The 26,177-nt window shown below is 43.9% G+C and overlaps 1 protein-coding gene across 1 annotated transcript in view; it reads right to left on the minus strand.

Moving 5' to 3' along the window:
- LOC147684545 (extracellular calcium-sensing receptor-like) overlaps nucleotides 1–25,940 on the minus strand; it is a 34,746-nt gene extending 8,806 nt beyond the window's left edge. Inside the window, exons 1-2 of the mRNA XM_086939704.1 lie at nucleotides 25,293–25,940; nucleotides 11,610–11,837 (exon numbers count right to left, since the gene is read on the minus strand). Coding sequence (XP_086795830.1) covers nucleotides 11,610–11,837; nucleotides 25,293–25,940 — 876 coding nt within the window. The remainder of the gene's footprint in view (nucleotides 1–11,609; nucleotides 11,838–25,292) is intronic.
- Between the last annotated feature and the right edge of the window lie 237 nt (nucleotides 25,941–26,177).

A 26,177-nucleotide genomic window follows, 5' to 3' on the forward strand; every position in this document is an offset into this window, starting at 1 on the left:
AGGCTGTCAAAATTTTCATTGGGAGGTCCTGTGGCATGTGCCCGGTGTGGCTTAGAAGCAGCCCCGGATGCGCATATGTTTTTTGGGCTGCCCCCATCTAGCTTCATTCTGGGGCTCAATAAGCAAAACACACTTACGTCCTCGCTGGGCTTTCAAGTGTTGGTTGATCTCCCTCTTGTAATCTTCGGAGTTATAGATTTAGCTCGGAGCCCAGCCAAGAACCTTTTGTTCTATTCCATCTTATTGGCGAGAAGGGAAATCTGTAGAAGATGGAAAGATCCCACCCCTCCTTCCCTTAACAATTGGTATACCTCAGTTTTGCATGTATCAAAGTTGGACCTGGCTAGGGCTGGAAACCAAGATAAGAGAGCTTTCTGGCATCTGCTCGACTGGGTCCATTAACTTGGCCGGGTTTTTTTTTGTTGTTCTTTCCCCCCGAGTCCAATGATTACGCAGCTATAGTTTAATCTTCCTGCTTTGCCTTTTTCTGGTTGGAATTTCGGCATACAATGGCAGCAACGGTTACTAGTTCCTTCCATAGGTTTCCTTGGTGTTGACCTCCACAGATAGCGTCATTGCTGTTAGGAGTTGGAATCACTCGCAAAAAGAATCCCTGCCAGTTTTGATACTGAGGCAGCATGACATCTTTTTATTTCTGTTGTCATCACTTGAAACCATGGTGGTTAATGAGGACCAAAAAAAAAGAGTGACATTGCTAGCATTTTCACATATTATCAGTCGCAAACCAACATTCTGGTTGTTGGGATCCTGATCACCTAGAATTGAATGTTTAGACTTTGAAATGGCAGAAGTGGTACAGAAGTAAAGAAAGTATCACATCTCGTAGTGATCCGGAAAGGGAATTGTAACATAAGAAGGTATGTGTAATCCAGCTGGTCTCCAAGTAGAAAATAAATCTAGACTCCTGCCTTCAGAGTCTTCCTTTCTAGTCAGAGTCTGAGCTCATACATGCAGTGTGTGACATCACATTGTGTGAAATCACAAGCCCTTCACATGGGGACTTGGTTCTTTTGCAGGACCTGCCTGTGTGAACATGGGACATTTTGGAAAAGAACCACCAATGGTTCCTAGAGAGCATGCAAACCATGGAAAAGGTGTGTGATCTTAGATGATCATTGTTGGAGAATGTTGTAAGTAAGTGGATTCTTTGGGATGGGCAGTCTGTGGTAGCTATGGCACATAACACACATGCTAAACTGAGGGTAATATGTAAAGTATTTGCACCAAAACAGTAATAAAGTCAAAACATCAAAAATCCTACACTGAATTAGAAAATGACACCTAAAAAACAAAAATCCAATAAGGGAAACCTGCGATGTGTGTTTTTAACTATCTTAAGTAGAAAGAGCGCTAAAATGCACTAGCTAAAAATCACTAAGGGGCCAATTACGATGCGGCTGGGAAAGGGTCCGACCATCGGTCGGAGCCTTCGAAGCCGCATCGTAATGGACTCCTTGGTTTACTTTCTGACCACTGCATTATAATGCCTACAGTCAGGAAGTAAACTAGAAGGTGATTCCAGATTGTTTCCAACGGGCTCGAGGAGCCTGTCTGCCAGTTGGAAGCCGGCCTGCAATCTCAAGGGCGAGCCTTTCCGTCCTTGAGATTACGTTGCACGGTTTACGACATGGAAAGCGTATTTGGAGGCCCCCACCAGGGCCTCCATGCGTGCACAGCCTCCGGTTGATGACCAAGGGTCCCCCTGTTGATACCTGCACCCTGTAGCAGGCACCTTGAGGTGCATGCCACGGGGTGCAGGGATGAACCTGACCTCCCATTTTCCTATGGGAGCATGCATTATGGCCTGTTTGCGGCCATAATGCATGCTCCCAAAGGGGAAATGTAGGGATGTGACCAAACAGTGTTTGGTCACATCCTAATGAGGCATTCAGGACCGTCGACCGGGTGTAGATCGGTCCCAGGACAGAGTCAGTGTTGGGCGGGTATGCCCAGATGTGGGTCCTGTGCTCTCCATGCCCCTGAAATCTAGCTATCCTGGCTGATGAGGGGTGAAACATCAAAACCGGTCCTAGGATGCTTGTTTCCAATCAAGGGAGGACCAGTCTTGGCAGTTCAGGCTGGACTGTTCAAATGGGGCACAGGGTCAAGACTGATTTGCATATGGCTGGGTTCAAACTGGAATGGCATGGTGAGCAAAGAAACAATGGATTTAGGCCCAGATCTCTGTACTGGGGTGAATGTATTACATTGTTCTGTATTCTGTCTATCAACTGTTCTTTTTGCAATTGTCACCCCAAGTGAGTCGAGTATGCCCAGACATGGGTACTGTGCTCTCCATGCCACTGGAATCAAGCTATCCTGGCTGATATGGGGTGAAACCCGAAAACCAGTTCTAGGATGCTTGTTTCCAGGCTAGAGAGGACCTGTCTTGGCAGTTCATTCTGGACTGTTCGATGAGGCACAGGGTCAAGACTGATTTGCATATGGCTGGGTTGAAACTGGAATAACATGGTGAGCAAAAAATGATGGATTTAGGCCCAGATCTCTGTACTGGGCTGAATGTATGACATTGTTCTGCATTCTGTCCATCAACTGTTCTTTTTGCATTTGTCACCCAGAGTGAGACGGGTATGCCCAGAGGTGGGTCCCGTGCTCTCCATGCCACTGGAATCAAGCTATCCTGGCTGATGAGGGGGTAAACCATGAAACCAGTCCTAGGATGCTGGTTTCCAGTCCAGGGAGGACCTGTCTTGGCAGTTCGGCCTGGACTGTTCCCATGAGGCACAGTGTCAAGACTGATTTGCATATGGTTGGGTTCAAACTGAAATGGCATGGTGAGCAGGAAAATGATAGAATTAGGCCCAGATTTCTGTACTGGGGTGAATGTATGACATTGTTCTGCATTCTGTCCATCAACTGTTCTGTTTGCAATTGTCACCCCGAGTGAGACGGGTATGCCCAGACGTGGGTCCTGTGCTCTCCATGCCACTGGAATCAAACTATCCAGGCTAATGAGGGGTGAAACCCCGAAACCGGTCCTTGGATGCTTGGTGAGCAAAAAAACAATGGATCTATGTACTGGGGTGAATGTATGACATTGCCCTGCGTTCTGTCCATCAACTGTTCTTTTTGCATTTATCACCCCAAGTGAGACGGATATACTCAGAAGTGGGTCCTGTGCTCTCCATGCCACTGGAATCAAGTTTTCCTGGCTGATGAGGGGAAACCACCAGAAACCAGTCTAGGATGCTTGTTTCCAGTCCAGGGAGGACCTGTCTTGGCAGTTCAGGCTGGACTGTTCCAATGAAGCACAGGGTCAAGACTGATTTGTATATGGCTGGGTTCTAACTGGAATGGCATGGTGAGCAATAAATCAATGGATCTCTGTACTGGGGTGAATGTATGACATTGCTCTGCATTCTGTCCATCAACTGTTCATTTTACATTTATCACCCTGAGTGAGACGGGTATGCTCAGACGTAGGTCCCGTGCTCTTCATGCCACTGGAATCAAGCTATCCTGGCTGATGAGGGATGAAACCCCGAAACTGGTCCTAGGATGCTTGTTTCCAGTCCAGGGAGGACCTGTCTTGGCAGTTCGGGCTGGACTGTTCCCAGAAGCACAGGATCAAGACTGATTTGCAAATGGCTGGGGTCAAACTGGAATGGCATGGTGAGCCAAAAAACGATGGATTTAGGCCCAGATATCTGTACATGGGTGAATGTATGACATTGTTCTGCATTCTGTCCATCTACTGTTCTTTGTGCAACCTTCATCATTAAAAGCACACCGCATTACCTTGGTCAGACAAGACTGGGCAGGACCACACCATTTTAAATCTTATAGTAAATGGACTAAGTGGATCTGCGGTGTTTCTGAACTATCTTTCGCAGCAAGGTCAGATTCGATTCTTTTGTTCCCTAGCAATTATGGGGAAGTGCAAAGCTGCTAGGGGGCTCTCACCACAGGCCTCCCTGTTTCAATTGACAGTATGCTTGAGAGGGCTTTTTGTGGTAACCGGACCCACAGCAGTGGGCCCACACTGATCGATCGCTCCTCCCTGAGGTGAAGGACTTGGCTTTCCTTATGGAGCTTTTCCCCTACAGCCACGCCTCCCGCACCCAGTTCTGTAGGCAACTCAAATGTCTTGATTACATGCTCACTGACTACTTGGGGTAGATCCACACTTACATGATAAAGTGGCACTATGAAGTGCTGACGGTCTGCGCATTGATGGTCAGGTATAAGCTGGACCCATTGGATGGGGGTGGGCATACACACCCTGGCCAACTCTTGCTCAATGGAGATCTTTCACCTGAGGGCGGAGATTAAATTCCCACTGTGATATCCCTCACATTGTCTGTGAGTGCTCCTTAATCCGGTCCTTCTGGTCATATATTGGGGACACCTTGGGAGCGTCCATGCCACCGAGACTCCCCCTCACTCCCACTTTTATTATCCTCTGTGACACCATGGATTCTCCAGACCTCTCCTATCGGCAGCGTCATCTTCTTCACACAGTTCTGGCGACTGCCAGTAGTTGTATACTTTGTCACTTAAGTCACCTGTTCGACCATCCCAAGAGGATTGGACAGTGGCAATGATCTAAACTGTGTCGCTTGAGCATGTTATTTACAAACATCAGGACCAGGCAGAAGTCTTCACATAGATGTGGGCCCCTTTCCTAAGAGATGATCCCTTAAATGTGAGACACAATTCCCACCCCCCATTGCACCCCATCCAGAGCCCTAGGGCTGATATATTTTCAGGCAACAGTGGTAACTCTTGACATATCTCTGGGAGACCCTGTGTGTATCCCCAGCATACCCAACCACACCTCACCAACCTGCCTTTTGTCTCCTCCTCGGTTGTTCCCCTCCCACTTCACTACCACCTTTTCCTTTCCTTGCCCTGATCCATCCTCTCCCTTTGCCCTTTCTGCTTACCTCCTCTCCAGCCTCCCCTACAATCCTAACTTCCCCTGTGTAGGAAGGTAGATATCTGATTATCGTTACCCCCAACTTTTTGACTAGTGTTTTAGCTGGTTTTTGACTTAGTTGGCCTGGGATCCTGCTATTCAGGGCCCCAGGCTATCTGCTCTCTCTGTAAAATGAACTCCATGCACTTTAGGTACATACCTAATTGGGAATTGGGTCACCTTTGTGAGCCCCTGTAGAGTGTATCTTAGGTACCCAGGGCATAGGTGCATCCAAGGCCTACCAGGGGCTGCAGCATGTATTATGCCACCCCTGGCTGGCTATCCAAACTGACACCACTGGCTGATCACTCAGCTGGGGCAAAGAGGTCCCAGACAGCCTCTGAGCACAGAAGGAGAATATCACTTTCCAGTGAATCCCATCACTCTGGTGACTCAATGGGGTCAGATGCCTCGGCTCTCAGGAGGATGACTTCCCCTGAGAGGAGAGAGCATAAGGCTAGGATAAGAGAGGTAAATCTCAGAATCAAGAGGCAAGAAATTGCCCTTGCCAAAGAGACCCTGGCTCTTGCAAGAGAGCAAAGGTTAAGTGGGTTAGAACCCACGGGTGGCGGCAACATCCCTAGGAATAGGGAAAGGTCAAATGACCATAAAAACCTAAGTAAAACTGTCCCTCCCTACAAAATTGGGGATGACATCCACAAGTGGATAACTGCTTTGGAGAGGGCCTACAAAGTACAAAAGGATCCCCAGAGTCAGTGGGCAGCTATACTATGGCTCTCCTTTTCAGATAAAGGCAGAGATCAGCTCCTCACATTCAGTGATGAGGATACTGATAACTACACAGTCCTGAAGAGTACTCTGATTTATGGGTTTGGCTTAACCCCTGAGCAGTATAGGTTGCTGTTCAGGGATACCCATAAGACACAGACTCAGGACTGGACTGATTTTGTAGATTGTGATACTAAGGCTCTAGGAGCTGGTTATTGGGCAGCATACTACATGACTATGCAGGATTGTATAATTTGATTAAGAGGGAGCAGATCCTTAATAATTGTCAAAACTAGCTTTTACACCAGCACCTGGTGGACTCTGATCTGACCTCTCCCCAAGAATTGGGTAAGAAGGCAGACAAATGGGTCAGAGCCAGGATTAGACCTAAAAATCAGGGTGGTGACAAGAAGAAATATTCTACCAAGCCTCAAGAGAAAGGTGGGGATAAATCTAAGGACAAATCCACTGCAGGGCCCCAAAAAGCCTCTGAGGGGGGTGGGCCCTAAACTCCTTCCTCTGAAACTAAGAAACCTTATTGCCATGTCTGTAAACAGCCTGGCCATTGTAAAACTGACAGCAGTTGCCCCAGGGCCAGCAATAAGGAAAATATTCCTCCAAGTAATACTCCCAAACCTCCTGTTACTATTAGTAGTATTCCCCCAGGTGGTGGGAGTGCCCCAAAACTGTGACTGGGTATACTTGGGGAACTCAGGTGGACTCCGGCCTAACCAGGTCCCCTAATTCAGAAACCCTAGTCTTTGAAAATGGCATGGGGTTGTCAACTTCACTGCTTGTCCCAACACCTTGGGCAAGTACAGACAGGAGCTCCTCATCAATAGTCAGAAAGTTGAAGCCTATAGAGACACAGGGGCTAGCATCACTATGTTGACTGAGAGACTAGTCCCCTCAGGACAGCTTCTACCTGGGTACACGCACCAGGTGACCAATATTGATGGAGTGCAGACAGATCATGACATGGCAGTAGTAAATCTCAGCTGGGGAGGTGTCACTGGCCCAAACAGAGGGGCAGTGGCCACAAACTTGCCTGTAGATTGCTTACTTGGCAATGATCTAGAAATCTCAGCCTGGGATGATGTAGAGAGAGAAACCCATTCCACAGTGGTAGGCCTTCCTGAAAAGGTTAGTGGGGCTGTGTTAGTTGCAGCCCCAGCTCAAGCAGAGTTCTTCCCTGAAAAGGTTGGCAGGGCTGTGATGGTCACAGTCCAAACTCAAACAGATTTTAGTATTGTGAAGCCTTAAACTATGGATCACTCCACTCAAACAGAGAGAATTGAGGAGAAAGAAAATTCTCCCTCCAACCAGACAATAGGTGAAGGTCAGCCTCCTCAGGGAACTGAACCTACCCCTTGTGAAGGAACTGCCCCAGAGGTAGTCAGGCCTGGCCTGGCAGAGCCTCTGATGTCAGTGGACTCTTCCAAGGTGGGACCTAGTCTGGAGCAGGTAACCTGCCCCTCTCTACCCTGCCGCAGTCAGCCCAGGGCTGCAGAGATCAGGGAAAACAGTGAACCCCACGGGCCCCCTGTCCAGAGGAACCCCCATCAGCAGATTAGGGGCACCCAGTCTAGCAGCCCTAGCCAGGTGGAAATTCCTCAAACCTCTGAGGGATCTCCCTTACCCATGGGTGGGAACCTCCCCCAGATGAACCCTGTTGGGCACAGGTAAACCTGGGACCCAGTGGCCCCTAACCTGACCTGTCCCTTCAGTGGTCCAACCAGAGGGACCCAGCCTCCAGCTGTAGGCAGCCAGAGGATGACCCTGAGAGCACAGTGCAACTCAGTCATGGAAATAAAGGCATACATGGTGGAGAGTGATTGGAGGAAGCTGGGCCCAACATTAGTGGAGCCTCACTTCAGTACTCCATCCCAGCACCTGCCTTTTGCTTTGCCAAAAACACTACAGGTAGAGATTCCTTATGGTGGAGACCCTCTGATACCCTTAGGGTGAGGGATTGCTCAGTGGACCATGAGACAGGGAGTAACCATGCTAGTGCAGGTACTTCCTGATATGGCCACTTAGGCAATAGAGGCAATAGAGGCTTACCTGGTCAAGGATAGCCTTATCTACTTTTGTTGGGGGGGGGAGTTGTGTAAGAAGGTGGATATCTGACTATGGTTACCCCCAACTTTTTGCTTAGTATTTAGCTGTTTTTTTTTAATTAGTTGGCCTGGGATCCGGCTTTTACAGACACTGCCTGGGGCACACAAGGTGCTCCATGCATAGCCCTGTTCAAACTAGTTGCTGGGGCACTCCAGCCCTGCTCTGGCGTGAAACTGGACAAAGGGAAAGGGGTGTAACCACCCTCTTCCCAGGTTCCACCCATAGGAGGGACCTAGCAGGTAATCCAGCCCCTTTGATTACTATAAAGGTAGGAGGTGGGTCTAGAGACTTTAGATTATCCTGGAACGAAACTCTGATACAAAACTCTTGGACCTTCGACATTCTATCCAGACTAGAAGACTGAAGATATCTCTCTTGTGGTCAAGGAGTGACCACCCTGTGCAAACGGGCACCACCAGTAACTTGCTGGTTTGCTTTGTCGAGGCTCCCGCCGGATCCCGAAGACTCAGCGATGCAGGACCTGGACTTCCAGACTTCCCTGACTCCTACCCACTCCCACAGTAACGCTAAGACCCATTTCGGACACAAGAGACGTGGGACCGGATTCCATGGACATCCTGCATTTTGCTAATTATGCAGCTTCTGAGGTACCCTCAAAGTTTTGCATTGGAGTTTGAGAAGCCCCAGACCCGAGCACCATTTGCACCGACGCACAGCCCTCCCCACTCCATGAGTGCCGCGTGGGGTCCGTGCTTGCATTTCAGCTCGACGCGTCTTCCCGGTTGCTAGCCCGTTGGCTAGTTAGCCCTCTGAAGACTCCATCTTGAATCTACACTGCTTGCCTAGTTGCTTCAGATTTGCTCCAGCTTCCCTGCAAAGGAGAAGCCCCTCAGACCTTGCTGGTCTGATCTGATGCCAATCTTCCCTTCCGGCGTAGATTGCATTTGGCAAGGCTTGTTGGGTCCAGTACGGATACCGACACCGCCGTCAACTAGATCCTTTGTGGGGAAACTCGAATGCAAGTCTTGGTCATCGTCGACACCTCCTGGTCCTCGTGGCTGCAGAGACAAGCTTCACCTTCTTCACCTGAAACACTCAACATCGCCTGGTTCCTTCCTGGTCACTGGCTAGTGACCCAGACTCTGTCCCCTCTGCTTTCAGGTTCTTCACATCTTCGATCCACCCTTGGATCCACCCAGACACTTCGCTCCTGGTCACCTGCAGCACTTCTTTGCAGCTCTCCATAGGAAACAGCGATGAAACCCGACACGAAAAGACACCTATGCACCCGGCTTCCCTGGCTGAGGTAACTCGAGTACTCTGGTGCTCCCGTAGGTATTGACTATCCAAGTGTCCTAGTTTAAGAGGGTTTTACCGTAGTCCACCTGGAGTGTCCAGAATCAACTACTTTGTAACTTTTACGTTCCCATTCTAAGTCTATGGTAACTCGCATGTGTGTTTAGACACTGCACACGCTTCCCGTGGGCCTCCTACTTCCAAGCCCTTGGTTCTTCAGTGTAGCCTCAGAGATTCCCTAGGCCCTAGGCCTATTCACTGTTTCTGAAGTGGTCCTTATACCACTTTCTTAGTATATGGTTCGTGAGGCCCCGAGGGCAGAATTGTATTTGTGCAACTTATAGTATGCTTATACAGTAACTTGTGCTGTATCTCGAACTCTGACCTCATAAAGGAGTCAGAGGGGTTGTGTTAGTAATACATACATATATATTTGATATATACCTTGTGTGTTGTCCTTTCATCTGGTATTCAAGGGATTATATATGTTAAAATAGCTGGCTTCACATGCTCTCTGAAGTTTAAGCCTAAGACTGCTTTGTCCATGCTACCACTAGGATAGCTGGTCTATAAGGGTGACTTTACAACCACCATCATAAGGGTCGTTTAGACTGGTGCAAGGTGCCCACTAGAATAGTGGACAACATATGCCAGGCTAACTTCTCACATCCACCACATCCCCCTTCCCATTCTCCCCTCTACCAGCCGCCTTTTCTCCTCCCCATCCCTCGCTTTTTTCCCTTCCCCCGGACATGTAGGCATGTGGACCCCTTCAATTTGGGGAACCACAGCTTCAATTCCGCCCATCCTATCCACATCCTAGTGGGGACCTCTTCCTCCCTCTCTTGGCAATGTGCTACGGAATTTGCTATCCCGATACTATGGGATTCCTCTCCTTTCGCCAATGCGCATCCCCTCCAATTCTGTTGCCCACCCCATCCAGACCCTAGAGAAGTGTCCTCTCCCCTATCCCCAGGGACTGGTTGCCTGGATCCATACTCTCCTCCCCCTCCTCTGTGTGGGCTTTTAATCCGATGACTCTTTAGCACTCGACGCATAAGGAGAAACGCAGTACTGGTAAAATTGTCTATAGTAGTTCTGAGTGTAAAGTGCTTTCTCCCTTTTCCATTAATCCCCTACTTCATTTCATTGTATTGCTTAATGTTTCCATACTTTGTCTCATACTGTGCATACGCTGTATGCTTCTGTTTCAATAAAAAATTGTGACACAAAAAAATGAAATTGAATTGGCAGAGCGCAGACTCTCTTTGGAGCACAGGTTATTGCCAGTTCATCACTCCCATGCCGATACGCTTTTTGGCTCTCAGAGGGTGGTAAAGGTCTATCGCCAGGTCTTGTTTGTACCAGTAATTGTACTGATACAGTTGATACCACTGTAGCCAAGCCTGAGCCTGGCAAGCCCCCTATGTTTCAGTCTGGCACTAGCTTAGCATTTAAGAAGAAAAGGCAAACAGGGAGGAATTTGGCTACAAAGCAAAAACAGCTTCCCATTCATCAAAGTAATAAATATCAGCTTCTCTATTGGGACAAGCCCTCATCACACTCACAAACACAGTCTTCCACAAGTCAGACTTGCAATTCCCTGTCACACAACCCGTTGCTATTAGATGTTTTATGTAAAAAATGTAGCAGTACTCTTCAGGTTAAACAACTGACCGGATGGAAGGTCTTTTGGTCAACACCTCTCAACATCCAATCACTGAGTACTTGGTGAGCAAAGGTAGTGGCCTATCTGCACATGAACTTACAATTTTACATAACTCTACATGTGCTAATTTGCAGGTTGTGGGTAGGAGCCCTAGCATAAATTCTCTGGGCAACAGTGGATTATCATTAAACACAACCATTAGGGGCTCGGACACTGTGAAGCCCCCAGCCTCAAGCAACAGCATTCAGCCTACTTCAGCCTGCACCTGCCTGAAAAGCTCCAATTCATTTCCTCGGGACACTGGCAGTTCTGCTCTTACTTCTTGTGAAGACATTTTGAGCCCCCCCCCTGTAGCTTGTCCCTATGTCCTAATTGTGGCTCGGGATCAGCTCCAGAAAAGGGCTGCTCACTGGTTGAGTACAAACTTTTTACGCATGGGCCACAACAAGATCATAATGGTGAGGATGGTGGCCTGGCTTGGTCAGTCAAGGAAAAATATTTTGGTGGACTGTATTTTTGTACATTTTTGATGACCTATCTGCACACAGAATATATTGAGAGCAAAGGCATTTACCTGTTCCACTGAAATTAATACAGCTATAACTTTTACTTATCCTCTCATTGGGACCTATGGCAAGGCATTGCCCATTGCAAGGAATTGGGAATATCCTGTTGCCATTGTGACCAGTCCTGGTCCAAGTTTAGTCTTCACAAATTCCATGCCTATTTTTGTATTACTGACTTTGTGAATAAAATGTTACTTTGCTCATCTCAGTCTTTACACTCTAGAACAGTGCTAATGAGAAAAGAGTCACAAACCAATAGCAAACCAGTCTGAAAGTGGAGCTCAGGAGAATATCACAAAATTCTGACCTCAGTGTTCTTTCCACCCCAGTGGATGCTGCTGATGTTGATAGTCATTTGGTTACCAGCTGGGGCCTTTCCATCATAGGTGCCCACATGGACAAAGCTGCTGGTGTTGCTGGATGTCATGTGCCAGTACAACAGATCAAGAAAAGGAGGTGAGTCCCCATTGGCATCGAATAATGTCTCACTCCCAGCATTGTTCTTCATGTGGGCATTCTTCACATAGTGCAATAGCTAGATACAGATGAAAACATATAGTTAGGAGTGATGCTTGCCTTTTTATCTGTTCAACAATGTTATTTATTCTAGATGTATGTCATTTTAATTTCACAAAATATCAACATGCCAAAGGAAAAAAATGTCGTGGTAATCCCCACTCAATCTACAGCTACCATTAGGTACAAAGCTAAATATAAATGGGACAGCAGGCATTTGCATATTTAAATGACACCTTTTAGCATTTTGAGAATCAAGGATATAATAATGTTTTTGATAACTGTCAGGTTCATTGACAGTGCTTGTAATCCAGGTCACACAGTTCAAAGATTAGCAGTTTAGCCACATACAATCTGCAAGTGAACAGTGACAGGTCTGTGACATTCACATGCTACATAGTTACATTCATTGGGGTCTATTCCAGTGGCGGCCGGCACAGGTAAGAGCGGTGCGCAGGGCAGGGGCAGAGCGAGGTGGGGGGTCTTGGAAGTCAACATGTGTGTGTGTGTGTGTGTATATACATTATGACTGAAAATAATTAATAATTGCACAAGCAAGAGGAGTTTGCGCCTTCTTTCTTGCCATCAGGGAGGTTAAGGAATGCTATGCAATTGGATTCGATATATATATAATATATATCTATATATACATACGAAGTACGCTGGATGCAGAGTGTACAAAGATATATATATATATATATATATATATATATATATATATATATATATATATATATATAGCAAACAATCCTTCGAACAAATCCTTCCAGGAAAATGAAGGAGGCGGACCACGAGAAACCAGGCAGGAAGGTAATTTATTTTCCCCTCGCTCTGCTGCGATGCGTTTCGAGCACAGCCGTGCTCTAGCTCACACACAGTTATAGCAGCAATGTGGTACATTTAAATTTCATTTCAACTGCCCGCCCATTGTTCACATGATCACGTGATACTTTCAAGCATGGACATTGAAGACATACTAGTGCAGATTGGCCTCCAGTTATCTCAGTGCAGCGAATAACAAACATGTGTAAACATAAACTCTCGCATTCGGCTTAAATGCCTTTAACCTTGCATTTTGACTCCATCTTATGTCAAGAACTATTGTGCAAAAAACCGCAATAAATATAACAGTGCACTTTGTAACAGCTTTCCCCCATACTATAAAATATGTGCAGGATAGCCTAACACTAAAAACTTTAACATTTTTATAAATATAGTTAATCTAATAAAACCATGAATATACACATTTCTAAAAGATTATCTGCCAGATTCATCAAAGACCCGTTTTGCGAGTCTTTAATAGCGATTCATAAGGAATCGCTATTACAGGCTCGCAAAACGGGATTCATGTAGGAATCGCAAAATAAAATGCGATTCCTACACATTCCTTATTTGCGATTAGCAAATTGCTAATCGCAAATAAGGAATAACTCCCCATTCATTCCTATGGGCCTTTAGGCCTATAGGAATGAATGGGGAGTTATTCCTTATTTGCGATTAGCAATTTGCTAATCGCAAATAAGGATGCGATTTCAAGGGTGCTAGGGGTGTCCAAAGGACACCCTGTAGCACCCCTGAAATGTAATCTACATTGGTGTTGCGCACACACATGTCCAAATGACATGTGTGTGTGCAACATGCAACTTTGAAAAATGCATTTAAAAGCATTTTTCTAATTTTTCGCTATTTACCACTAGGTTTGACCTCGCGTTAAATAGCGGCCCGCAATTGCGAATTCGCAATTTATAAATGGTTAATGAATTGCATTTAAGGAATCTCAAATAGAGATTCCTTAAATGTAATTCCTCGCAATTTAGCGAAATCGCTTTTACCGATTTTTGCATTTGGGATGATGAATCCCAAATGCAAAAATTGCGCTCGCAAAGGGCCAGATTCTCAGAATCTGGCCCTTTGCGAGCACAATTAAGCTTCATGAATCTGGCTGTATGTTCGCTAGATAATTTGGTTTTGCGATACATCCTTATGTATCTAAAACATGTTACAAAGTGCAATTTTGTCACAAAACCTTAATGCTTTGGAGTATTAAGCCTATTATAAATCGCGAGAGTTAATATTACTGCATAAATGCAATATGCTGCGCACTGTTAAAACGTACTAAGAGACTGCTTAAAGTGCTAGTGAATTATAAAGTGCTAAAAGTGCCGAGCAAATTTTAGTCTTAAAAAACATACCCCCAAAAATATATAATTTTACATACTATGTTAAAATTCCTGAACAGGATAGGAGGCTAACTGATTATTTAATGCATTAATTCAATATTTACATTTTCTGTTTGTCTGGAAAGTCTTTCATTTTAAAGTACTATCTCCTGAATCAACTTATATTGTCTTAGGATTCCTATAAATAATGATGTAGATCTTCTGTATTATTTAACCCATTGGGATTCTTGCTGTCTAACTCAACTATCATTTGAGTTTCCAGCCTCCTTAGTAGTTTTTCCCTATCCCCACCTCTACGTAGGGGTGCTACTGCGTTGATAACAAAATAGGATAGACAATTCAGGTCATTGTTATATGTTGTTCTAAAATGTCTCACCAGTGGGTAAGCTGTGTCGTTATTGACGATTGCCCTGAGATGCTGCAATATTCTGACATGCACCTGCAGCTTTGTACTACCCACCTAGCGAAGTCCACAGGTGCACGTCAGAACATATACAGCATACTCAGTGCGGCATCCATAATTTCCCTTAATGGCTATACTCCTATTTGAAAATGGGGTGGTATAATGGGTCGTATTTATACGGAATCTACATGCTCTGTAAGTTGAACATTTAAAGAATCCATTTCTCTGCTTGAGCCAAGTCCCATCAGATTTTTTTTCCGGGCTTGATTTAACCAATTTGTTTCTCATTGATCTTGCTCGTCTGAAAGTAATTGAAGGAAATTCTGGTAGTCTACTAGCAAGCACACCATCAGTTAATACAATAGGCCAGTTCTTTTTAATGATGTCTTTAATTTTTCTTCCTTGCTTACTAAATGTGGTTATAAGTCTAGGACTTTCTCTATCATTATTAACCACTGTATTTTTATCAGCCAATAGTGAACCACGGGAATGATCCTCAGTTTTACACCAGGCTCTCAAGAGGGTGATTTTAGAGTACCCTCTATTGCTTAATCTTTCCATCATTTCCCTTGCACATTCCTCATAATTTTGTTGGGAGCTACAAATACGTTTTAATCACCTACAGGAATGCTTTCAATAAGATGACACAGGGATGGCTACTGCTGGCATGCAAAATGCTGTTACCAGCGGTTTTCTTTCTGAACAGAGTTGTTTCCAAGTTGTTTTATATATGTATATATATGTTTGGCTTAGTCTTTGTTTTTAATTTCACATAACTACACTGATCACTGTTTTGTCTATTTATTTTCGTTGCAAGTATGGGCTTAAGGGTAAGATAACTAATTCTTTCCGATAAGTTTGATCAGGCTGGTTTTTCTTTTGTTTTGTTCAGGCGACAGAGCAAGCAAGATATGACATTGTGGAGAACAACAAACAATTGGACACTTTGGAATGAACAATCAAATTGACCTTTAGTTATTTGTTGATTAACTGTGTCAAATCAATATTTTTCCCACTTGGGACTCTTAGAATTATTTTCATTTGTGGTTTTGACCGTGACACTATGAAGAACAACTAATATTTGGACAATTTGTTTTTGAACAGTCATGATGATGTCTCAAGTTTAGAGTTATGACTCGGATAATATAATTTCCCACTTGGGACAGAAGGTTCAATTATCACCCACTGGAGTTAACGCAACCACAACATTGTATGATTATAAATGGTTTCTTTCAATTGTTGACCCAGAACGATGAGGTACAAAAATTCAAAATTCACTGTATACTGTTAATTAATTAGGAGATTGTCACTAGTTATTGCTAGCTCCGTAAACATGCAATCGCTTAAATATGCGTATTAGTATTATTCGGAAGAGGTCATACAGTGAAAATTGTACTACTTTCGCAATTGAAATACTGATTGTAAGAGTTTATTTGCAAGTCTTTGACTCCTGATGTTAATAAGGTGGTTATTTTATGCCATTTATTGAAATGATGTGCAATCGGTCCGTCTAGTATAACATATTGATGAATATGTGTTACATACAGAGAACCCCTTTCAAAGATGGCCGCTGTTTGCAACGATGCTTATTGTGAAGTCCTTCATCTATGTTGATAAATTTTCTGTGTGTGATGTCACTTTGAATGAACTTTATTTAACGAATTGCATGTGACATGGATGTTACCTGTGAGCAAGACGAGCTCTTCGTCGAAACGCGTTGGGTGTTTTTTCCATCATTTTTGATACACCATGCATACACCATCCATACACCAGTGGAGAAGTGTGGCTCAAGTGGTTGGAGCGGCAGACCCTGATGCAGAGGTCTGGCCCGGACCAGGGTTCAATTCCCCGCCTCGGCGGGTCTTGGGCTCTATTTCCCCGGACTTGACAATTCTCACCTCGGTGCCTATTCCAATCATGGAGTCCCACTCTGTAACTCTGGGCAATAGCTTGCTTAATCTCCACAATGGCCCCTTGCAGCGGGATGCCTGGCTTTCACCTTGGGGATGCCCAGTAATGGGTTATCTCGCAGGGGAATACCAGGACGGGTTCCCTAAGCAAGCGCTGGGACGCTTTCGGGCAGCCATGCGCTCTACAAATCAAATTTCATTTCATTTCATTTCATGCTGAAATCATGTGTTGAATAAACCCCCTTTTCTGCAAACACAATCTTGGAGTGGTGAAACTTCTTTGGAGTGGAGTCCATCAGCACTTGTTTGTGCTTTGGGAAACTGTTACTATATATATATATATAAATATATATATATATCCAGTTTTCACACAGCAAAAACACCTTCTGCCAATGCACTCCACTCCGATATAATCACCACTTCCACGTTCTGTTATATATATATATATATATATATATATATATATATATATATATATATATGTATATATAGTAGCTGTTCCCGGCCACGCTTTGCTGTGGCTCACTCTGGTTAAATGGAAGAGAAAGAAAATAGTAAGCACACGTTTCTAAAATGTTTGATTTCACAATGCTTGTGGGTATGCAATATGTTTCTGTCCAACTCCTCCCCCTCCCTCCACCCACTTTCCGGTCTAATGGGCTAATGTTGCAAAGTGAACCAACTCCTCCTCCCTCCACCAACTTCCCGGTCTGTCATCCTGACACCAACTGTCCGTCCTAATCTATTTTGACTATTGTGTCCATGAGTCCTTTCTTAAATTGCAAAGTGTGCTAACTCCTCCCCCATCCCTCCACCCATTTCCCAGTCTGCCATCCTGACACAAACTGTCCATCCTAATATATGTAGACTATTGTCTATAAGCGTCACTTGTATTTGTTGTGCAGCAACCAGCTGTTCGGCCTTTAGATTAAAAACACACGCGTATTGGACACACGCATATTTGAATCCAACGTTGTGTATATATAAACATGCGCTAATGTTGCAAAGTGTACCAACTCCTCCCCCCTCCCTCCACCCACTTTCCGATCTTCCATCCTGACACCAACTGTCCATCTATGAACTTGTTTTATAGGCATATGCCTTATGCATTTTATATACAATGCTTTTATGTTCTAAAGAAACAAAGTAACATATAAATTGAAATTGAACACAAATACAAATAAATGGGAACATGGCGGCCATCAGCTAAGCCTCCTTAGGCCTCCCTGCTCCCTCTCTGCTTTTCGGAACTACCTCTCCCCCGTATTACCTTATCTGCTATCCTCATCACACATTCCTGTTTGTTGTCCTGTCCCATCTTCCAGACGATAGCTACAGATCCGAGGGAGGGATCCCACGTGCTCTTAGCCCAGCAGTAGGAGAGCGCAGCTCTAGAGTTCACTGCTGCATTGCAAACATCTAGGTCCTGGTTGGGATTGGCAGAGACAGCACCAGAGACAGAGGCAGGCTTGAGATCTTTGCTCCAGACCAAAGCAATTTTTGGTTGAAGGCAGGACAGGTCTCAGGAACGGGCCATCTGAAGGTGGTAAGATGGTCCTGGAGGCGGCTGGAGCTGCAGGGGGTTTGTTTTATTTGGCCTCATTTAATGGCACCTCATTTATCCACCTCTTGTTACTTCCCTGAAAAGCCTTGGTGGTCCCCAGCAAGTGGTGGATTTAGGAGGACGGAGGGCCAATATCCTATGGAGAGTAGTAGAAACCAGCAAACGAGATCCAACCTCTCTGCAGGAAAAGTGTGTAGGTTTACGCTTCGCACAAGGGGTGCACAATCCATCTCTCTCCAGAGTCGACAATTCAGGAGCCCCCTTCCACCAATAGCATGGGCAATATTAATGTATCCAGGTCACCTGAGGGTCAAAAAAAGGAGAGGAGGTGGGGAGAAGGTGGAAACCGGCTCAGAGACTGTTGAATGAGGCCCGCCAGGATTATAGGATCAAGTTAGATCAGAAGTGTAAAGCACAATGTTTTCCAAAATTCATGCAGAATTTTGAGTATGGGGAAAAATCGGGTGCGCTCTTGGCTTGGAAGGCTGGAGTAGGTTGGTCTAGGAACTATATAAACCATCTAATAGTAAATTATAATGGAAATACCTCTAATAAACTTGAGGATATGCAAATCTGTTTAGTTACACTATTTTATGAGTTATATAAGGAAGAAAATTTCCAGAATCCTGAGGCTCTTAAAGCCTGGCTAAGGGAGATATTCTTAACTAGTTTAACATCATACAGCCCTGAACTCCTTGATGCTCCAATAACTAGGGAGGAGATTCGTCCGAGTCTTGTTAAGAGATAGAGTGGTAAAGCAGCGGGCACACATGCAATCCCTAATGAGGTGTATAAACTCTTGATAGAGGAGCTAGTGCTGATATTATAAACTTTGTTTAATTTGGTCTTTTTACCAGGGGGTCAAGTTCCTAGGTCCTGGAAAGAGGCAGCAATTGTACGTATCTTGAAACCCTCTAAAGACCCTTCGAGAGCAGATTCCTACAGACCAATCACCCTGTTAAATGTAGACTTTAAGATCTTTATGAACATTTTGGCAGGGAGATTGGCCAAGCTCGCCCCACAACTAATACACTTAGACCAGGAGGGTTTCATCCCCAAGAGGTATATCCAGGAACAGACCCAGCAACTAATTGGCACTATAGATCGTGCCTCTGAACGAGCTGAGCCCTTGGCCGTGGTGACCCTTGACGCAGCCAAGGCGTTTGATAGAGTGTGCTGGGAGTACCTGTGGGAGGTGTTGGGAACAATGGGATTTGGACCTATTTTATTATATACTTTAAAAAAGTGGTACGAGGGTTCCTCAGCTAGGATATTGTTAAATGGGACTTTAACATCAAGCTTTAATGTATTGAGAGGGACACAACCTATTTGGAGAAGATGGTATAATCAGTAAGTGACTGAAGCGCCCACAAAGAGGGTTACTGGTTACTGCTGATTCTGATTGTCCGAATGGAAATCTGCATAAAATGGAGGGACCCCCTGCCCCCGAAGGTGGAAGACAGGGTTAAGGCAGCCATTAAAATTGCTCATTTAGACCAGGCAGTGGTGAAGGAGAATAACCCAATATTTGGCTTGATTTTCTGATATGGAGCAGATCCTTGGGTTTCGAATATTTTCCTTTGATCCAATGATTACACCATGACACCAACAAAGGTAATGGTCTAGTAATGTTTGCAGACCAAAGCAAATGCAGTGGCCACAGAGAACACAGTTTAGTGGACGGCTCCATAAAGTATTGCAGATGCTTTTTCGGTGATATGAGGATAAAAAAAAAGAAATTGAAATTGAACAACATCACAGAAAGTTTCCAGTTATAGTTATCTCAGGTAACTGTAAATTGTCCGGTAAAATAACTATAACTCACAGGCTTGCCATACACTGCTTCTACACTTGCATGTTACATCTCTCATTGCATGTTCAATGTAATGGAAAACAATATTGTGAATGATGGGGTGCAAATTGAAGTTACTTTAGGGAGCCAGTCTTAGTTACAGCTGCCATATACTGTGAAGGATAATGTAGATAAAGTTACAAAATAATGTGGTCCTCCATGGAATGTAATCCTAGTTGTCCTGACAATTGTAAAGCTCATCAGAGTGGTTTGTTGGCTAAGATGATGTTGAAAAAATCCATGTTTCCAAAGGAACCTTGAAATATTTTCCATATTGTTGTCTTCATTGAGAATATGTGTTTTTCTATCCTGCATTTTGTGCAATAAAAACACCCAAACATGTAGTGTGTGTCTGTGCATGTGTGTGTGTGTGTGTGTGTGGATTAAAAAGTATGATGCTGAGGATTCAGTTGCAGCATTCCCCAAACAGGCTGGTGTCAACCTAGTAGAAATCAGTGCTTTACAAATTCAATAAATGAATAAACCTCGATACCCGCTAATTACTTGCACAGTTGTCGAATGGGGGTACTCGCCATTAGGAATGACTTTATTTAGAAAGAATATCCAAATGTTAAGTCTTTGTGGCTGTAAAGGGTGAAATGGTAATTTGATTGTTTAATGAGGACAAACAGACCAGGGGGCAGATGCATCATCACCATCATTTGCGATTCTCAAATAGCGATTTTTTTAGAAATCGCTATTTGAGAATTGCAATTTGTGATGTATGTAGAAAATCGCTATTTTTTAGCGATTTCTTAAAATTCCTTAATTGCGATTAACAAATTGCTAATCACAATTAAGGAATAATTTCCCATTCATTTCTATGGGCCAGGAGGCCCAAAGGAAGGAATGGGAAGTTATTCTCAATTTGCAATTCGCAATTTGCTAATCGCAAATTGAGAATCATTTCAAGGGTGTCTTAAGGACACCCTGGTGCACCCCTGAAATTTACATGTGTGCACATATGGTGCACATACATGCCCTAAGGGCATGTATGAGCAACACATGGCACCTTTACAAATGCCAAAAAGTGCATTTGTAAAAGAATTCGCAAATTACCACCAACTACATGGTAATTTGTGATTTCTTAGTGTGAAATCGGAAAACATTATTGTTTCTTACATAGCATTTAAGGAATCCCTTTTTGCGATTCCTTAAATGCTTGCGCAAAATTAAGGATTTGCAAATTTTGTGATTCCTTAATTTTGCGATGCGATTTTTTCATACACCGCATTTTCCGATTTTTTTTTCGCAAACGCTGCTTTTTTGAGAATCGCAGCATTTGCGACAAAAAAAAGGATGATACATCTGCCCCCAGAAGACTAAAGGGAGTTTATGGTGTAATAAAAGGCTTAGAAATGTGCTGACTAGGTGACAACACAAAAGTGTACAACAGTTGAACACTAATTATTGGAAGGGTGGATTTTAGCTTAGGAGATTTATGAGCCTAGCATTATGAACATTTGCCATTTGAAATACTATATATTTTTTTTGTGCTTGACACAAGTAGGCCCGAACCTGGCCTCAACCCCTTGATTCCTAATGCATCCATGATAAGTGTTTTCATTTCTCTGCCAATTGAAAGTAACCAACATGTTCACTATGTAATGCTCTCTGTATTGACATGCTGTTATAGAAGAACCGTGGAGGAAGTATTTTGCTACATTCAAGGCTCTTTCTGCCAGAAATACTGTATGCCATTCACTTTTGAGATTCGATTTTTTGTTAGTTAGATTGCTACTGTCACATCCAATGGCATTACGTCAGACTAGGGGGGAATCAATGTTCTTGTAGGGGATAGTACTGAGGCGTTGGAAATAAATGATGTTGTACAATTCTGAACTGTAATTCATTTAACTGTGTATGCCTTATACTGACTGTGTGATTTCCATTGATTTCAAATGTGAATTTTCCCTTAAAAGTAGGTACATTCTGGAGGTGAGCCAGTTTACTTTACCCTGAATCTATGAGAGAAGAAATTTGTCAGGCTGACTCTTAAATTGGACTTAGAATAGTTTTGCTTTACGACTTAACTTTAAGTAAGACTATTTGCCACATCTGATTGAGGCTATACATAATTCCTATATTGATTTACCAAGCTTCTGACTAACCTTGTTTTTGCCTTCTGCATTGCTAGTTTAATTTTAAAAATAACCTTCTGGTTTCAAAGTTTTACTGAACACCATACTTTTTGATTTGAGGCTTATTTGGTTGACTATACTGATTATTTGTTTGCAGAATTGTAATCTGTTGGGACACATTTATTCATATTTTCTTGAGGTTTACACCATATGTAAACATGCCAAAGCATTTTATCTTAGAGCCTTGCATAAGATAGTGTCAGCAGTTTAACTTCTTAATCTTTCACTGTATGATTTAATGTGTACAAACTATACCAGTTAACATTAAGTTACATATATTGATAAAGCATTAGACAATTAGTGAACTGCTTATTGACCTTAAGTGCGGTCAATTAAAGGTGGTCACCCAACCGCCACAGAGTCATCGTTTTTCAGGTGCCAGGTGGTCCGCCTTATCGAGAGCCGTCCTCCCAATTCATATCAAAGCGTTTGATTAGTGTTTTACAATTCTTTAAAAGATTTTTAGTTGATCTTTTTTTTTACCCTTACAGCCTTTAATCATTTGGACAACCACATGGTTTCACATGGTTGATGGAAATTTTGAGCAGCATAAAGAACCAGCAGATATCAGTAAGTCAGCAGTAAAAATACTGTACAGCGATCACACAGTTACTTGGCAGAAGCACCAGGAGTAGTGATTGTAAAATTATAAGGTGATGCTTTCTTCATGTTCTGATGGACTTGCCATTTACAACGGTTTACAAAGTTATATAGCTCAGTGGTATCCCCAGGTGATGGTAAATTCCCTTTATCAGTTGCCGAAAAAGTAGATCCAAAGATGGAATCTAGGGTGTGCAAGCAGACTGACTGAGACTGGACACAGTTGTTGGAGGTTCAGGTCTTCTAGCATACTTTAAAAGAAATTAAGTTTGAAATAAGTTATATTTGTTAAACTTCGGCAATGATGAACAACAACTTTGTTCTGGCACAAAGTAACAAAAAGCAATTCAAAGGAGTATTTACTTTCCAGTGCAAAAGGTGTTTTGCGTGGAATAGAGCATGTTTCTGAACACAATTATCACTTTGTGCTACATTAGACCACTTTGTGTCAGGCAGATTTTATTTGGGTGCAACTTGAGTGGAGCTGTGCAAACCTACTTTATTTTTGAAGCCCAATCTACAAAGACAGCCACTCTGGGCTCTGCATCAAAATCCAGCGCCTTCTTGAAGCCAGTACTAACGTTAACTACCGCTGATACTACCAGTGTGCCCAAATCGCTTCCCGTAGACCCCTGGATGTCAAGGTCAGATTCTGAACTTTCAAATCTGGATAATAATCTGATCCCTCTCACTCCAGCGCTATCATATAGCCATTTGCTGCGCCACACACCACTGCCTGTAATAACCTGCCCCACCCATAACCCTACCTAGCCTGGCTCTCTCAGGCCAACATGTTTCCAGCAATATCCTCCTGAACACCACCCCGAGACATCCCTCAGCCTCAAGTAACCCTGGGCATAGTGGGCATAGCGGGGCTATGTGGAGGTCCACAAAGTTGCAAAAAAACTCTGTGGAACTCCGCTTCGCCACCCGCCTCCAACCCCCCCCAATATTAACAAGTAAATCTACATTACTTACTGGTAAATTAAAACCACTTACCTACCATGCTGCGTCCCTGGGCTGCCCTCCTCCTCTTCCCCGCCCTATTGGTAATCCTTGAGAAAACTGTGCATGCGCGCATGCCTGCGAATGCACATTTCTTGCGAGAAATGCCCCTGCGAGGGTGCATGCGCAGTTTCTCAAGGATTACCGATAGGGTAAGGAAGAGGAGGAGGGCAGCCCAGGGACACCTCATGCCAGGTAAGTGGCTTTAATTCACTATTAACTAATGTAGATTTACTTGTTCATTTAGGGGGTGGAGGCAAGAGCTGGCCAACCCCGTTCTGCTGCGGAGTGTGTGGAGATTTGCCTTCTCCGTGTTCTCCGCGGAATGCGGAGGAAGCAAATCGCCAACACTCCGCGGGTGGAGCGGAGTTCTCCGCCCGGGGTTAGCCTCAGGTCTCTGATCCCTGCACCTACTCCTCAATTGGACCCATATTGGTCGAGATCACCCTAGCAATTCAACCACTCAAGGCAGATATTCAAAGTATTTTACTCCTCACCTCTGAACTGGCTAATAAGGGGCGACTAAGCAATTTTTCAAAAGCAAACATTCACAATCACGCCCATCCTACTAACTACTACTCCAGGCCTCCATCAGGTCACACATTCCCTTTGCCCTCCCTTATCCTGACCTCCCAACTCTCTAGATGGAAAACCTCTTCCCTCCCAAAAGACCCCACATGACCCATTAGAATAAATGACTCAATGACTGATATCGATATTCATTCTCTCCTATGCTTTTATGACCCAACGTGTGTGGACAATACACATAATAAGCGTCAAATTGAGACAATCTCAGCTGACCGGCACAGAGAACCCAGTGTTAATCCCAGAGCCTTAAACAAGAAAAACCTTACACGAGTCACCACCTCCCATGTGACTCCAGCTGACGCCCACTCGAAGCTTAAATGCATGTTTTTCCATCGTAGATCTGCAATAAGACACGCAGTAGATATCGCCACCCTCACCCTCGATCACGATGCGGATCCCTTAATGTTGACTGAAACCTGGCTTCGTACCATTGACAGTAGTGAGAAAATGTGACAGTCTGAGGACGCCTTGGGTGTTTTAGTGCAGGTCATGTATTTAAATCCATGGAACCGAATACACTTTGCAAAAGGCTGGTCAGAAGGAGTTAAAAATCATGTGTGAATATTAAAAACTCTGGTAAAACCCTACATTTGAAGAGACTATCTTTAGAGATAAGAGATGGATGAGAAACAGCCTGAGTTAGATTGGTCTATCAGGATGACATCCAAGTCAGCATAGCGATGGTCAAATAGATTAACTTCCAACAACTAAAATAGGGTTACAAATCATGGTGACAAAATATCCAATTGGTCAAGCAATTTCAGTGCTATACCAACATAGACATCAACTGCAATCAGAGATGCGCCAAAATGGATACAAAGATATTTTCAGTTCTTCTATGAGAGAAACCATCAACCTGGTTGCTATCCATATGCTTACTATTTTCAATAAACTCAGTAAACTTGACAAACTCAATGTGCACCATAATCCTTGCAGCCACAGAAGCAAAAGAGGGTCATTTATGCTTGTGGCTAACAATAAGGTCAGGGAATGAGTGACCATGTAGAAACAATGGTTTATCCACATCAGATAATAATATGGTATGGGAAAGAAATATCCTGGATCCAATTGAATTGGAATGGTTTTCCTTTAACGTAGGATCACTATTGCAATTGAATTCCCATATGAATCATTCTAGACTAAAAAGCCTGACACTTGTGCTAAATTCATATGTTTACTATACAAATGCCCTGAAGCAAAATTCATTTAACTCTTACACTAGTGCTCGCACCTGCCATGGTTTGTATTTCTGAGGATCCGCACATGAATTATTGGCAAATGGACCTTCCTGTGGTTTGCAGGACATCAAATCGTGGAGGGCTTGTGCCAAGGCATAGATGGCAGTGTATGCAGCAAATGTAAACTTTGCTCTAAGCATTGAAGAATCAAGCCCTTGTAGACTTTCTGCCCCAGAGCATTGTGTAGTCCAATTTAAAGCACTTCCTGTGCCTGTTTTGTTCAGCTCCCTCACCCAGGTGCAGCTAAAGACCTGCTCCCAGATCTTAGACAGAAATATGTCCCCTGTGTTTCTAGATGGATGGATTGCATAGATGAATTCTTTAAACCCGGGAATTTCTCTGTTTGACACTGCCACTCCCAATGTGCCATTCAGCATTTTCCATAATTCTCTTGGAGAAAACATAGGAGATGCCATCAAGCTTGTAATTCCAATCCACATTTTGCCAGAGAAGCCAAGCATAGACATTTCCTTCAGTACTGGGAGAATATGAACATCATAGGCATAGCAGACAATCACAGTGGCGGTGGATCGAAGCAGTATCCCGATGAAATGGTCTAAGGAAGCACGGCTAGGAATTGTTGGCAGGGTCTCAAAAAACTCAACACAGATCCTCCTTTTCTCTGCCTCTTCTTTAAGCATCTGGCTGCCTTGAAGACAAATATCATTGTTGGAGATCAAAATTCCAATCCATGTCCATCTAAATGTGAGCAAAAGCTGAACTATTGCCAAAGGCTGGACTTCAACACTTGACACTGTTCGGAGGAAAGATGGGAATTGGGTTTTGTCACTTAGGGCAGGGATTGTTGCTCCATGACTGATCTGCTTAAGATGAAAAAGATGTGATTTAAAACTGTTCAGAGTAAAGGGTTTAGAATG

This window comes from Lissotriton vulgaris, chromosome 10, assembly GCF_964263255.1.
Source record: "Lissotriton vulgaris chromosome 10, aLisVul1.2, whole genome shotgun sequence".
NCBI classification, from domain to species: Eukaryota; Metazoa; Chordata; class Amphibia; order Caudata; family Salamandridae; genus Lissotriton; species Lissotriton vulgaris.